This window comes from Apodemus sylvaticus, chromosome X (genome assembly GCF_947179515.1).
Source record: "Apodemus sylvaticus chromosome X, mApoSyl1.1, whole genome shotgun sequence".
NCBI lineage: Eukaryota > Metazoa > Chordata > Mammalia > Rodentia > Muridae > Apodemus > Apodemus sylvaticus.
The window spans coordinates 98,564,845-98,579,543 of record NC_067495.1 but is presented as its reverse complement, the minus strand read 5'-3'; the positions used below and the strand labels follow the sequence as shown (position 1 = coordinate 98,579,543).

The 14,699-nt window shown below is 38.2% G+C and overlaps 1 protein-coding gene across 1 annotated transcript; it reads left to right on the top strand.

Annotated features, from left to right (window-relative positions):
- The first annotated feature begins 890 nt into the window (after positions 1–890).
- Positions 891–11,074, top strand: Rab9b (RAB9B, member RAS oncogene family). Its single transcript, XM_052170749.1, has 3 exons — positions 891–1,038; positions 6,616–6,687; positions 7,581–11,074. The coding sequence occupies exon 3, from the start codon at positions 7,620–7,622 to the stop codon at positions 8,223–8,225; it is 606 nt and encodes a 201-aa protein (XP_052026709.1). The 5' UTR covers positions 891–1,038; positions 6,616–6,687; positions 7,581–7,619; the 3' UTR covers positions 8,226–11,074.
- Positions 11,075–14,699: the final 3,625 nt, after the last annotated feature.

Sequence of the window (14,699 nt, the reverse complement as noted above, 5' to 3'; positions counted from 1 at the left end):
TTTTGGTTATGAGGGTGGAGAGGGGTATGTATGTGCGTGTATGTGTGTGGGGGGGGTAAGTAATCACAAACTAACTGAAGATACCAGGGGGCCACCAAAGGTCAGGAGGAACTACTTTAGTGGCTGGCCATAATTGGAATATTGAATTTTACCCTAGTAGCAGTTCGTGGAACTTCGAGTTCTGCTGTCTGAGATTCTCTAGAACAGTAATTGGTAAGGCTGTGTTTTCTGTGTCTGAGTTACATATGTCAATCTTTCCTTTTGGAATATCATGAGAAATTCTTGAGCAATGGGCACCAACAGGGCCTACTAACGTGTTGTAATCGTGTGCTTTCCTGTAGAAGAATGTGGATATACATTAACCTCTTGGCATAAAAACAGAAAAAAATAGATACAAAAAAGAAAGAAAACAAAAGGAAGGAAGGAAGGAAGAAAAGAGGAAGGAAGGAAGGAAGGAAGGAAGGAAGGAAGGAAGGAAGGAAGGAAGGAAGGAAGGAAGGAAGGAAGGTTGGCTGTTTGGTAAATGAGGTAAATAGAATACAGTCATTGGGGGACATGAAACTGTAGGTGGCTAGCTTTGCCTGAGACTAGGCCCTAGGCAGAAGGCAAGCTGCCAGAGTAATTATTCGATTGGCCATTGTCACTGTGACTTCTAATCAATTGGGAGGGGAAGAAAGACAGGGAGATTCAGGTTGGACAAGGAGCACTAAGGAGGAGCAAGCCAGTCAGGGCACACTCTACAAGAGGCGGCAGGAGGTAGCTGCAGTGGGCACTGAGAAGGGGGCACCAGGAGGCGGCGCGAGCCCCGCCCCCTCCCTTGGCGGGCGCGGGCGCGAGACGCTGCGCTGCGCGGCGACAGCAGCGGGAGCGAGCGGCAGCTGTCAGGCTACCGAGGTCCAAGCTGCACTTGCTGCCCCATTGAGGACGAGGTGGCAGCGTGAGTTGTGGCCCGGGTCGCCGAGGAGTCAGGCTAGAGGCACGCGGAGCTGACCTGCCTGGCATCTGTAGCCCTGTCCTCTCTCCTCCCCATTGTGTTGGGTAAGGTGTCTGCTGCCAGTGGGCTTGAAGAGGGGGCTAAGGCTGGCGGACCCGGGAGGCCAGGAGGTGGGGGGCCTGTGGGAGGAGGGAGAAAGGGCAGTTTAGGTCATCGCTCAGGCGACTGGCACCTCAGTAAAGGGGCCTAAAAGCTGCCGAGGTTATAGTCCGAGGTAGGTGATGGTGGAGGGGGGCGTTGCTGAGTAATCTGGAGTGGCTGCCAGACCCGGCAGAGAGGCGCAGGGCTCCGTGGGGAGCGGGTGTGGTTCACTGAGCATGCGCCGCAGACTGGCTCTAGGAGCTGAGGATGAGGTGAGAGGACCTAGGTCTGAGGTAGTTGGGACTATGCGTGATATTTCACTTTTAAGTTCCCAATATTAAAACAGTGTTCCTCATGTAGAGATACCAACATCCCTGGTCTCCTAAGGACGTTTTATTAGTGTCCTGAAAAACCTTTACAGCCTATTAAGGAAGATGTGGCCTGGGGACAGTGCCAAGTTCCTATCAAGAGTGTCTTTGGCCATATTGGCTCAGAACTGTTATTAAGAGTGAAATATCAGACATGAATTTCCACCTTGAACACTTTGTTGCATATATGATGTAAATGCAGGCATGAAGTTACAAATAGCATTTCAGTGGCATGACAACTATGGCACTTTACAGCATGGGTGTAGCTGATAACTGAGCTCTGCGAAGTAAATTGAGTGCGTCACAGGGCTTCCCCACCGCCATAAAACAACCCCCCCCTTCCCAGCATCAGGTTGTATGGGAAGCAGCCTACATTTAAATTAGAGGGTCTTGAAGATCAATGATTTCTTGTGTTGATTTTTACATACATTAAAGAAAGCCACACCCATTCTTCAGTGCAGTATTTCTGAATATTTTTTCAGGATCAGACAGTAAACTGAATAGCCCCAATCAGCATGTCGCCACAAGATGGGGTTTGCTCACAGCTCCAGCTATGTCCCCTCCCCTGTGCAGACTTCCATCAAGGCCACTCTCATCCATTGTCTAGCCCCCCTCTCTTCCCCCACCAAGCCCTGCAGTACACAGCCCTGTAAAGACAACAACCTGTGCTACTGATTGTGAGCATCACTCCACACCATGGAAACTGAACTGATGCTGCCAATTTGCTTCTGCGTCTTCTTTTCTCGTCTCCATAACCACAGTACCATGCGTCATTTTTAAAAGGTTCAAGCCTCTGCTCCCAATCCCAAGCACCCCCAACTAAACACGGTAATTTTAATAAGCCTGTATGGGTGCAAACATAGCTGATTCAAAGGGTTTCAAGTGTGCTGAAGATTACAGAACTAGGAATATAGGTTATATGAATTTCTGATACATCTTATTATCCATGACAATATTTGAATCAAAGCCAGATATTTTTTCTGAATGGGACCAAAATTAGAGTAAATATTGTGGATCAAGGGCTGGAAATGTAGCTTAGTGGTAGAGTGTTTGACACACAGTGCCCTGGGTTTGATTCCCAGTACTGGGATTTTAAAAAAAAAAGGAAAAGAAAAGGGAAAAAAACAAGAATATTTCGTTCGGATCTAGTTTGAATGGGAGCCATATTGAATTTCACCTTCTTGTTAGATATTTTTGTTGTTATCAAAAGTATTTCTCTCTGCTTAATGTTTTTTTTTCTTTTTATGTTGGATCAAATTTGGCATCTCCTGGGGAAGGGAAGTTGAATTTGTTGATTTTTATACTGTGCTGGTTCATTTCAGTTTGAATATGTACTGACACAGATCATCTTTATCTTCAAAAATAATAGGGATGACAGCATCCACTGAAAACAAAATAGACATCATTGTTTTTCTCTTGATTTTGGTAGGAATGGAGATACAGTTTTAAATATGTATTTATTTTAAACTTTGAGTGTAGCAAAAAGGAATCTGAAAATCTTCCATTGACTTTCAACAGGTGGAGATTCTGTTAAGTACTGTCTGGAAAGGGATCCAGATGAATGCATAATTTGTATTTTTGGTTACATTATATGTAGTAACATTTGGATATCTTACAGGATCATGGATCGATTGTTGGCATAGATTCCAAGACATTAGTTTGGGATATCTATTTAATCTATTAAATCATAAATACTTATTGCTTATTTTTATGATGGATTCTGGTACCACCTGCTGAAAAGACTTCAAAAACATACACAAGCAGATAACACACTATTCAAAAATTTTAAATTAGTTAAAATTTTAGCATGAAAGACAGACTTTTTAAAAAAGAAGTCTGTTAACAACATCAAACAGTGAGATAATATCAACTGCAAATAATGAGAGATTTTATTGAGACATAAAATGTAGACATATTTATGGGGTACAATATGATCATTTGATAAAAAATATGCAATGTTTAATGGTTAAAGGGTAATCAATGCTTCCATTTCCTTAAGTATTACTGATTTCTATATATTGAGGACTTTCATAATCTGGGTTTTTTTTTTTTTCCTATAAAAGACCCAATGGAAAAATTATTTTCCTTTTTAAAATGTCTAAATATTTTTAATTAAATTTGAACATTGACAATTCCATACAGGTATGTAATGCACTGTGATTATTCTCCCCTTCAGTGCTCTCTTATGTCCTTCCCATACCTGTCAAGCACTCACTCCTCTCTGTGGGTTCTTATGTACTCCAGAACGGCCTTGAACTCCTCTAGCTGAGTGTGATCTTGAACCTCCGATCTTGCATGCATTTCCTGAGTGTTACAGTTATACATATCTGCCACCACGTCTGCTTTTATATGGTGCTCTGGGTCAAACTCAGGGCATTCAACTTCTCTACCAATGATTTGAGGTACCCCCTCTTCTGAATATTTTAAAATATATAATCAATTGTGCTGAGCAGTAGTTATCCTACTTTCTCTAGTGTGAAATAGAACTCTCCTGAGAATCCAGCCCAGAATCTCATAAATATTAGACATGTTCTTCACCAGTGGTTCTATCCTCAGTCCTTATGGTGAGATTGAAGCTTAGATGTTTATTTGTAAATCCCTTATGGATAACTCCTTGTCTTAAACATTTCCAAAGAAGTCTATATCTATTGGATGTTCAGTGATAAAACTTTACAAAATAGATTGGGAGGAGAGAAACCAGAGGTAGGAACAGAAAATCTGAAAGACTCACATAATTTGGATGTAAGAAGATGCTGGCTAAAGGGCAACAGAACCATGTGTAATGATAAATGCCTGTAACCCCATCTACTTTGAAGCATGGAATAGAAAAAAAGGATAAATTTCTTGAGAGCATAAGTCTGACACCAGCCTGGTCAACATAGCAAGACTCCAATTTTAAAAATAGAGGTGAAATAGAGGAGTAGAAATTGGTATTTGGAGGCCAAGTCAGCAGGATTTAGTGACTGACTGCAAGGAGACCAACCTGAGATCTGTATCTTTCTCCCTTTACAATAAAAAGGTATTAACAATGGTGGGGGAGGATATACAGGAGCAGTTCTTAACCTGTGAGTCATGACCCCTTTGTTGGGGGAGGTCAAAGAACTGTTTCACAGGTGTTGCATATAAAATATTCTGTATATCATATATTTACATTATGATTTATAACAGCAGCAATATTACAGTCAGGAAGTACCAACAAAAATAAATTTGCAATTGGGGGATCACCACAACGTGAGGAACTAACTGTATTAAAAGGTTGCAGCACTGGGAAGGTTGAGAACCCTTGATATAAAAGATCACCTTGGTAATGACAAGAACATACAGTAAGCATTCAAATGCTTTCTCAAACATCAGTAGAAGGATTAGACCTGAAGATTCTGTCAGCACTCTCGAGAGTCTATGCAGATGTTTAGAAATTGTTAGGAAGCCAGGCATTGCTACGCATTAAAGGTCAAGAAGGAACTAATATCTTCATCAAACAAATACATGGTTTTGTATAGCATCAAGGAAGACTCTCTTTTACCTTTGCCCCCAAAGCATATAGTTTATTTACCTAGAGTTACATGTGCATATTACCAACTAGAGAATTCTCAAATTGTCATTAATACTAAACATTATTACCGGAGGTGGGCATTTAGTTTCCATATTTCCTGTTTTTGACCCACCTATGAGTTTGCCCACAGCTGGGAAAGTAGGGGTAGTGAGTTATTTAATGATGTTAACACCTGTTTTCTAGGGACCGTTAATACCAGCCATCTATAGTGTATACTTCCTTCTGTTGCTTTTAAAAATGAGAGTTGAGTTTTGAACTATAAAATTATACTATAGACTAGTATTAAAAATGAAGTGGAAACATAGCTCAGTGGGTGAGGACTTTTCTAGCCCACTGAGGCACTATGTCCCCACCCCCAAACATATCAAAAGAAAAGACAAGCAAAACTGGAAATGAAAAACTGTGCTATCATATCATAATCTGTTTTACCATCATTTCAAGAAATACTTGTCACCTAAGCTAGTTCTAAAGACAGAAATTCTAAAACAGAGAAATTTGGACAAAAACCAAGCAACAGAAATGGTAGAAAATTTAAGGTTCTATAGAGTAGATTTAGCTTAAGGAGGAAGATAAAGCTTATTAACTTAGGAGATAGTGCTTACATTTTAGTTACTGACTTAGATAGTTAATAAACACTGGATTAGGTTTGCCAAAAAAAAAGTAAGATAATAAAACAGCTTCTTCATTCTGCTACAAGAAAACATACTTGATAAGCACAGGAATTATTTGTCTTTTTTGGATCACTATTCTAGTTTTGCTTCATTAAGATATGCCACAATTAAGTATTAATATTAACCAAATGTGTGTGTGTTTTAGTAAGGACAACTAAATGTTAAAACTTGTGTTCAGTAATGATCAAGACTACCTGCAACCTCCATCATTCAGGAGGGTTGAGGCAGAAAAATCAGGAGTTTAAGGCCATCTCAAGCTACATAGTAGGCTCTAGAACATCTTGGGCTGTACAGAGAGACTCTGTCTCAAAAAAAAAAAACAAACAAACAAAAAAAACAACAAAAAAAAAAACAACCCGATCAAACAAAAATCTTGTGTACAAGACAGATAACATCAAATAAAGAATAAAATAGTTAGCTAAGAAAGCATACTGTAAGTCCATAAACCATAATAATTTCTTCTAATTGATTCCACAGTAAAACATGTGGAATCAATTGAAGACAGCTTTGAGGCACATTGCTGAGTGGCCTGGTGGTTTTTGAGATGGGAATGTTGGTAGGTAGAAAGGGAAGAAAATGTAACCTCCGATTTACCTTAAATTCCTCTGCTTTCATTCTTCCAAATTTCACTTCTCGGGATGTCACCAACTTTCTTTGATTTACTTTTACTTTGAATAGAGAACTCAGCAGAACGACAACAAAAACAATTTTTTTTTTAAAAAAAAAATCACCCAAAGTACAAACTGATTAGGGTAAGTTGAAGTTTGGGTGACAAAGTTATTTTGATCACGTTAAATACCTGAAACATTTTGAATTCTTGAAAGTATGGAGGGAGAAGAATTCTCCGCAGGTTACTTGAGATTGTTCTGTGACTTCTCCCTGAATGGAGTATGGGTTTTACTCTATTATAGATTATTAAAAATCTGCTTCTCATTCTGTTTTTTTTAGAATCCTAATAAAATATAAAGCAACAAAAAGGACAAAGGAGAAAGTTGAAATTGTGAAAAGAAACCTAACTAGGTAGGTATTTCATGAGATTATGCTATGAATTTTGATATTTTACATTTTTACCTGCTAAAAGTGAATATTTAAAAATAGAATACATTTCAAAATAATTTTAAGGACTATTATGGTTTTTAATTACCGTTTAAATGTGTGTGCTATCTGAATCTCTTTAGCACACACTCGCATAGGTGACAAGAAAAGTACTGTGTAATTCCTAGGGTTTAGATTTTATCATCAATTTTCATATTATTGGGTTTGTGGTAATTAAACTTAAATTCAAATGCCCATAATATCCTCTTTTGAATAATTCCTGTTACATTGATATTAGTCAACTGTTAGAAGCTTAACTGTAATTGTGTGTGAAGAAAAAGTTATGGAAGATCCATTTATTAGAGCATCCATCGCAATACACGTATAATGGGAATAAATGCTTAGAGAACATTGAACTTTTTCTCTTTTCCATATTCTTGGGTCTGCTCTAAATGGGACCCAGATCTCAAATGACAAAATCAAGAATACAGCTTACACCTTTCAATAACACCCAGGTCCCTCAGAAGCAAACTTTAAATCTCAAATATGTTTCATGTTTTCATCTTGTTTGCTCATACATTTGAGTGGCATACCTGTTCTAGGCTCTCTCACCTAGAATAGTGTCAGACTGAACAAATTGTGGAGCTACCTGCTAGCTGGTGTGCTCATGGCATTCAGCCTTTCCTTGCCAGGTAAGACACTTCTTTCGAAAAAATGCGAACGCTTTTCCCCCTTTTACGAAAAGAGTTTTCTTTCTGTGTTTTAAGTCAAGCAATGCTTGTGTAAGAACATTGTCAGGGGTCTCATAATTCAGGGACATTTGCTATGAAGTTGATTTGTTTTGGGTTTAACTTTCCTACCTGTTCATGTATTTTCAGGTTCTTTTGTTTGCAGACTTCTCCGTTTGGTGCGGCAACATGAGTGGGAAATCCCTTCTCTTGAAGGTCATCCTCTTGGGTGATGGAGGAGTTGGGAAAAGCTCACTTATGAACCGTTATGTAACCAACAAGTTCGACTCCCAGGCTTTTCACACGATAGGGGTAGAATTCTTAAATCGAGACCTGGAGGTAGATGGACGCTTTGTGACCCTTCAGATCTGGGACACTGCAGGGCAGGAACGGTTCAAGAGCCTCAGAACACCATTCTACAGGGGAGCCGACTGCTGCCTGCTGACCTTCAGTGTGGATGACCGGCAGAGCTTTGAGAACCTTGGTAACTGGCAAAAAGAATTCATCTACTATGCAGATGTAAAGGATCCAGATCATTTCCCCTTTGTGGTTCTGGGTAACAAGGTAGACAAAGAGGCTAGGCAAGTGACAACTGAGGAGGCACAAGCCTGGTGCATGGAGAATGGAAATTACCCTTATCTAGAAACAAGTGCCAAAGATGATACTAATGTGACAGTGGCCTTTGAAGAAGCTGTTAGGCAGGTGTTAGCTGTAGAGGAACAGCTGGAACATTGTATGTTAGGTCACACCATTGATTTGAATAGTGGCTCCAAAGCAAGTTCTTCTTGTTGTTAGATGTAGGGATTCTTGACAAGTGTGCAATAAGTTGGTCAGTCTGTCGTGCAAAAACTACTGTGCTCTCTGGTAGTATGCACACACACACATACATACACACACACATATGCGCACATGTACATGGAAGCACGCTCACACATGTGATTGCACACACGCAGGTACATACACATCCATGAAAGTACGTGCACGAATGTGATTGTATACACACACACACACACACACACACACACACACACATGAAAGTAAAAGATAATGTTCTGTTTTTGAAATTGAATTTTCAAGTTGAAGTTGTAGAGCGGTTTTTAAAAAAAGCTTTATTGAGCCAAGTGTATTTTGTGTAATTCCTGCTATTTTCCCTTCTTGTGTGCCGCAGGACATTTCAGAAAGTTTTAGTCCTGAGAGATTTAAGTATTTTAAATCACAGTTTAAACCTAGAACCCAGCCAGATGAAGGAGTGAAAGAGCTTAAAGTGTTCCATTAACCAGCTAGCAAAGGCCACCAACAGACTTTTGCCAAGCAGTTTATGTCATTTCTACCAAAGGGAAAAATTAAGATTCTGAGCTGTGTTACGGAAAAAAATAATGGAAGCAAGAATTTCTAAACATGTATTAGAAAACAGTGGTGATGATTTGGAATGTAGATGTAAAAAAAACACAGACTGACATGTTCAAATCCTTACGTATGGTTTATTCTCGTATGAACTTAAGAAAAATCATTTCTATAAGAAACACTCTAATGACACTGAAGGTCTGTTCTAATCCATGTGTTTGAGTCACAGGACACTAGTGAATGGATTACACTTAAATATGCCAACCACATTTGCAGATACATGGTTGGCCTGCTTTTCCTTCATTAAGTCTACTGCTGCTGCATAGAGATGTTGCTTCCTTGACAACTTATCAATTTAGTGATGCTGCTTAGTAATGTGGCTTCGGGTGCAGTGCTCTCTGCCTACATTTTACACAGTCCTATGGTTCACCATGCTGGCTCATGCAGAAGGCCTCAGAAAAGATTGGAGAGTAATGGGCTTTTCTCACAGTTTCCTTAACTCAGTTGCTTGTTAGATCTCAGATAACAGAACGATCTGATTCTTAGGATGTCCCACCAAATGTTCAGCTGGCCAAACTAGGACATTAAAACTGGCAAAAGAGCAGATTTTTTTTTAACTTTGTGTTAGGATGAATTTCTCATAATTAAATTTGTTCAAATGTGGAATAGACTGCCTTAATCGTGAGCTCCCTCCCAATAAAAGTAGTCACTGGATGACCATTTACTAAAAAAAGAATTACTGAACTGGCTACATGTTTGGTATAAGGTTTTTTCAGGATTATGTTCTGAATATACAAGCTATGTCAGTGCCATGTCCTGGTTGGACTTACATGATAGTAAAAGTTAAGACTATAGAGAGGGCCTTCAAAAATCCTCAAGCCATTCTGGAATTAGCTTTTAACAGCAACGACTATTTAAAAAAATACCCCAAAGGTACCATGTTTATAACAAAAATGGTTTGACAATTTTTGAATACCATGACCACCAATTATATATACTGTATTCTGAGTGTGCCATCTGGGTTTTTTTAAAATTAGTTGATCTGCATGGATTTTAATCTGTGCTTTAAAACACATATGACAAAAAGTATGAACTAATGTAGAGAGGGACAGTTAGATAAGGCCCCCAAGAGATTTAGGCCTGGGATTGGGTGGGAGCATTCACAGGAATACAGCCTCGAATTCTCCATTGTAGCCACACATGGAATCAGCCTTACATGTGGGACCTTATGTGCTTTAAGAACTCTGGTACTTTTGGCCACATAGACAAGAGTAGGACAGTATTTATTTCAACTCAGACTTTCTAATTATTGTATAGTCCTGACCCTATTGTCCAATTAATTTAGATGCCAGAAGTCAAAGCCAAAACTGGGACCCACAACTCTTAAATATTGGTTCCTATCTTGCCTATGCCTATAGTCAGCCACACTGGTTTCAACGTTCTACAGTCATTTTGCTACAATTGTGTTAGGATGAAAATCTGTATGTCAGAACTAATAAATGGTAATTATTTTTTAAGTGCATGAGACCTGGGGCCTTCTCTTTCTACTTGCACTCTGCTTATAATAGTTTCTATCTGTAGATCTCAGGCCTTCATAAAGATCTCCATCAGCTCACAAAAAGTATTTGTCTCTGTAGAGTGGCATGTGGTCATTCGAGTAAAAATAAAAGTATGTGAGGATTCAGTTCATAGACATCCTGTCCATTGAGACAAGTGTTAATTTTATTGCCAGGCATACTGAAGCCCCTTTCTTCTTAGCCATACTTTTTTTTTCTACAAAATTACTTAACAATATCAAGTGCTTAACAATATGTGACAAAACAGTGGTGTTTTAGTGTGTAACACTCAGTGGGTGTTGACATAGTTTGATTAAAAACACCAAAAGCTGCTATCCCTGGTACCAAGAACTGTGCATATGCATTCAGAAATAGACTGTATATGTAGAATGTGCAGTATAATATTTTCAATAAGTGTTTTTAAATGAACACTAGATGTTTGGGATCATGTATTTCTAATTAGAAGTATACTGGTTTTCAATAGTCCATTAAAATCATATAAATATTTATTTAGTTTATTGTCATGTATTGACTTTCAAGGGGCTTCAGATTCCATATGTCTTCAGTGGATTGATGAATTTCAGGTGTCTTTGTGCTTGCCTTGGCCATCTCTACTTTATTCTGAGGTATCCCACCATCCTCTTGTTGCAGGTGCTGCTAAAAAATCTCAAAAATGTGGATAAGATAATTTGTTCCAGTTGTTTAAAAAATCATATGTGTCAAAGTGAATAAAAGTGCATTTTGAATAACCAGCATATAATGTTTGTGGAGTTTAATTTCTCTCCTTTTCTTCTTTTGAGCCGTTTGTCAGTATAATAGATACACCTGTCAGTCAAGTCCCTCTCTCATATGGTACTTGATGTGGTATTTGCATCATTTTGTATGTGATACTCCCAAGTGGAGTCCCAATTTTCATGCAGTAGTGATTGAGAAACAAAGTCAAAAGGTTTAAAGTTAGATATTCCTTTTATTTTATTTTAGAGCCGTCTGTAATGCATAGAGAGAGCTGGGACCAGAATATAGACCTTAATTTCTACTTTATTTTTAAAAACACTTATTAAATATTAAAATATTGTAAATATAAGCAGACTATACACATTCTCTTTATTTTCTTGACTGCTAAATGATCTAGACATTAAAAAAATATGAAAATATAGATAAAACAGGTCGGAACAGAAATGATAGTTTTTAAGACAGAAATGTTCTATTCTCTGGACCCACCTAGTACACATATTTTTGGCCATTAATGTTACACTAAGCTTGAGCATATATACTAGTGACATTTTAAATTACATTTATTTATTTGTGTGTGTGTGTGTGTGTGTGTGTGTGTGTGTGTGTGTGTGAATGTATGTGTGAAGAGATCAGAAGACAATTTTCAAACTCAGATCACCAGGCTTGATGGCAAGTGCCTTTACCAGCTGAGCCATCTTGCTGGACCAGCAACATTTAAATTATGGATGCAAGTCTCACCATTCATACATGATTCATCAGAATGATTCCATCTGCTACGGATTTAACAGACTCATCCATTCCACATGCTTTTGGTTATTAGACCTTTGGGAAGACAAAAATATTCTTTTTTCTTGATCCAGAATTATTACATCATACTTAAAATATAATGCTCTAAATTCTATAATGATATGACTTGGAGACTACAGAATATCACAAATTTCGAATAACCTTAAAAATGAACTTTTCCATGGCAAATTGCTTACAATGTTCTTGAGGCCTTAGGTTTGGTCTCCATCACTGAACAAAAGGGGAGGGCAATCAGCTTTGTCATCCAGATTGATATTTTCAAAGCAGGAATCTATCTTTCTGTCTGCGTTTTTTTTTCTCTGCCAAATCATTACTTACAGGAAAAATCTCCTCCTGATGTCTTAAGGCATGATATAAAGTCTCATTTTGGGTCCAGTACCTGAGGTTTTATTTCCCAGAAAATGGAGGGTATGCAAAACCTGGTTTCTGTTCTACCTTAAAATTGAATATTAAAAACACTTTGGGAAATTGAGGCATGATAATTTCATAATGGGAATTGAGACTGCCATCTCTGTTTCACTTTAATTACTTAAAACAATCCTGCAACAATATTTTTTCCGTGTTCAATGATCTAGATAGTCAACTCACATCTCTCTTTCCTTGCTAGGGGGAGAGACAGAATTTGTCACAGAGAGTGATTTTTCTTATACTTGATTTCAGGGAAGATAAACTGTGATATGTTGTCATAGTTCAGACTGATACAAGAAAATACCATAAGGTGGGTGGTTTACAAACAATAGAATTTAATTTCTCACAGTTCTGAAGGATGGCGATTCTGCGATCCTGTGTCTGGTGACTTCTCATTTACAAATGGCATCTTCTTAGTGTGTGCTGAGTACTAGTCCCATTCATGGAGATAAATGTCCCATGACATAATCACCTCATCCAGCCTGAATCTCCTGATGCCACATTAGGATTTCAATATAAATTAGGGCTGAATGAGCACAACTATTATGATAATAGCATATATCCATATATCCCCAAATATGTGTACTTTGGACGTCATCACAAACGTTCATTCTTCAAAGCAGATATCTTCACTTACCCCTACTTTTCACACCAACAGAGCCTTTACTGTTTAGTCTACTCTTTTTAAGAGGATAAAAGGAGAATGACAGGCATGTTTTTACAGAATACAATAAATATTATTTTTTGAAATAAATATTAGTGACTGGAGAGTGATGCCGTGTAAGACCCTGACCCTCTGTCAGTGGTACTTACTTTGATATGCCCCCAAGTGAGACACCAAGACACAGATCATACAAAAGCAAGAGGTTTATTTTCTGGCACATTAATTCAATTAGTCCTTCAAAGTAAGTTACTAAGAAGGCGGCCCAGAATGGCTTTTACAAGCAGTTTTTATACTTTTTAGTGGCATGGGTTACATCAGCAAGATTACAATTTAAACTCATTGGCTAAGCATATTGACCTTTAAATCTATTGACTAGCAAGTATGACATGCATTTGAACTCTACCCGGGACTTTGCAGAGGATCAGATGACTATTGGTACATTCTGAGATTTTTTTTTTTTTTTAACTCAAGAATGTTCCTGGGGGTGGAGAATGGAACTTGGCCTAGCCTTGACTCCAGGCGGGAGGGGGAAGCTGTAAGGAGGGTGTGGGACTGGACAACCCTTTAGGGTCCCTCAGCAGTAGTTAAGACTGCATGCTTCTCTCAAGCGATCTTCTGAGTTCAGTCCCTAACACCTATGTCAGGCGGCTCACAGTCACCTGTAACTCCAGTCCCCTAGATATTGAAAGCCTCTTATTTCTGTGGGCATCTGCAGTCACATCCACAAACAGACACACATGCATACAAATAATTTCTGTAATGCACTAAATCTAAAAGCTAAACAATACTCAATGACATTTTATTGATAAGTTTACCCACAGTGATCAGTGAACTGCCTTTTATTTAGCTGCTAGTGGTAGTTGTAGTGATTGAGGGGTAAGGCTTTTTTTCTCCTTACAGAGTGAGTGAGTACTTAGTATTTTCCCTGTGAAACTAAACATCTCCATAGCTGGAGATGAGAAGCTATCATCTTCAGTCATACAGGAACAGCAAAAGTAGTAAGCTGCATTTTTTTTTGTCTGCTCTAAGGGAACACAGACGATTATTATGCAGCCATATACAAATGTTTTTTTTTAAACAGTATGCTTTTTGTGTATAGATCTATATTTTTTCAGGCAATCTGTCAATTCCTTTCTTGCCCTGTCAACTATTGTCTAGTCTCTCTCTGGCACTCCTGAATTTTAATCAGACTGCCAAGCCATGTTATTTATTCTCAGTTGGCTGATTTAAAAAGGGAATTGGGAAATGCTACGTAATGAAATAAATAAGTCAATTGAATGATACTGATTAGAGTGAAAATTTGAATCATGACTTCATGTGGAGCATTTATGATGAAGCCAGAGATAGGCTAAGATATTCTGTTGTCCATTATGTTGACCACCAGCTGCTTTAAAAAGAACTCATTTCTCTTGCAATATATAGCTTAACAGCCTGCTGATAGATGATCTTGCATTGGTAGTTTTTAATCTTCTCTTTTTCTATTGTTCTGGGGGAGAAACAGTGTTACCAGTGTACATTTTGAAGCCTGTCTTTCTTTGGAGTGGAGGGGAGACAGACTCATATGTCTGTTAAGAAAGCCAGAAAAAGGAAATAGACAACAGGATAAAATAATAATTTGTTTCTAATAGCATTATTCTAAGATAAGCAGATTTGTCTTTGTTGTGTGGGCTTTTAATATATTTATATACAGGGAAAACTGGTTGTAATACTCACTGTGTAATCTTTTGCACTTAATATATAGTGACTATTTTCATG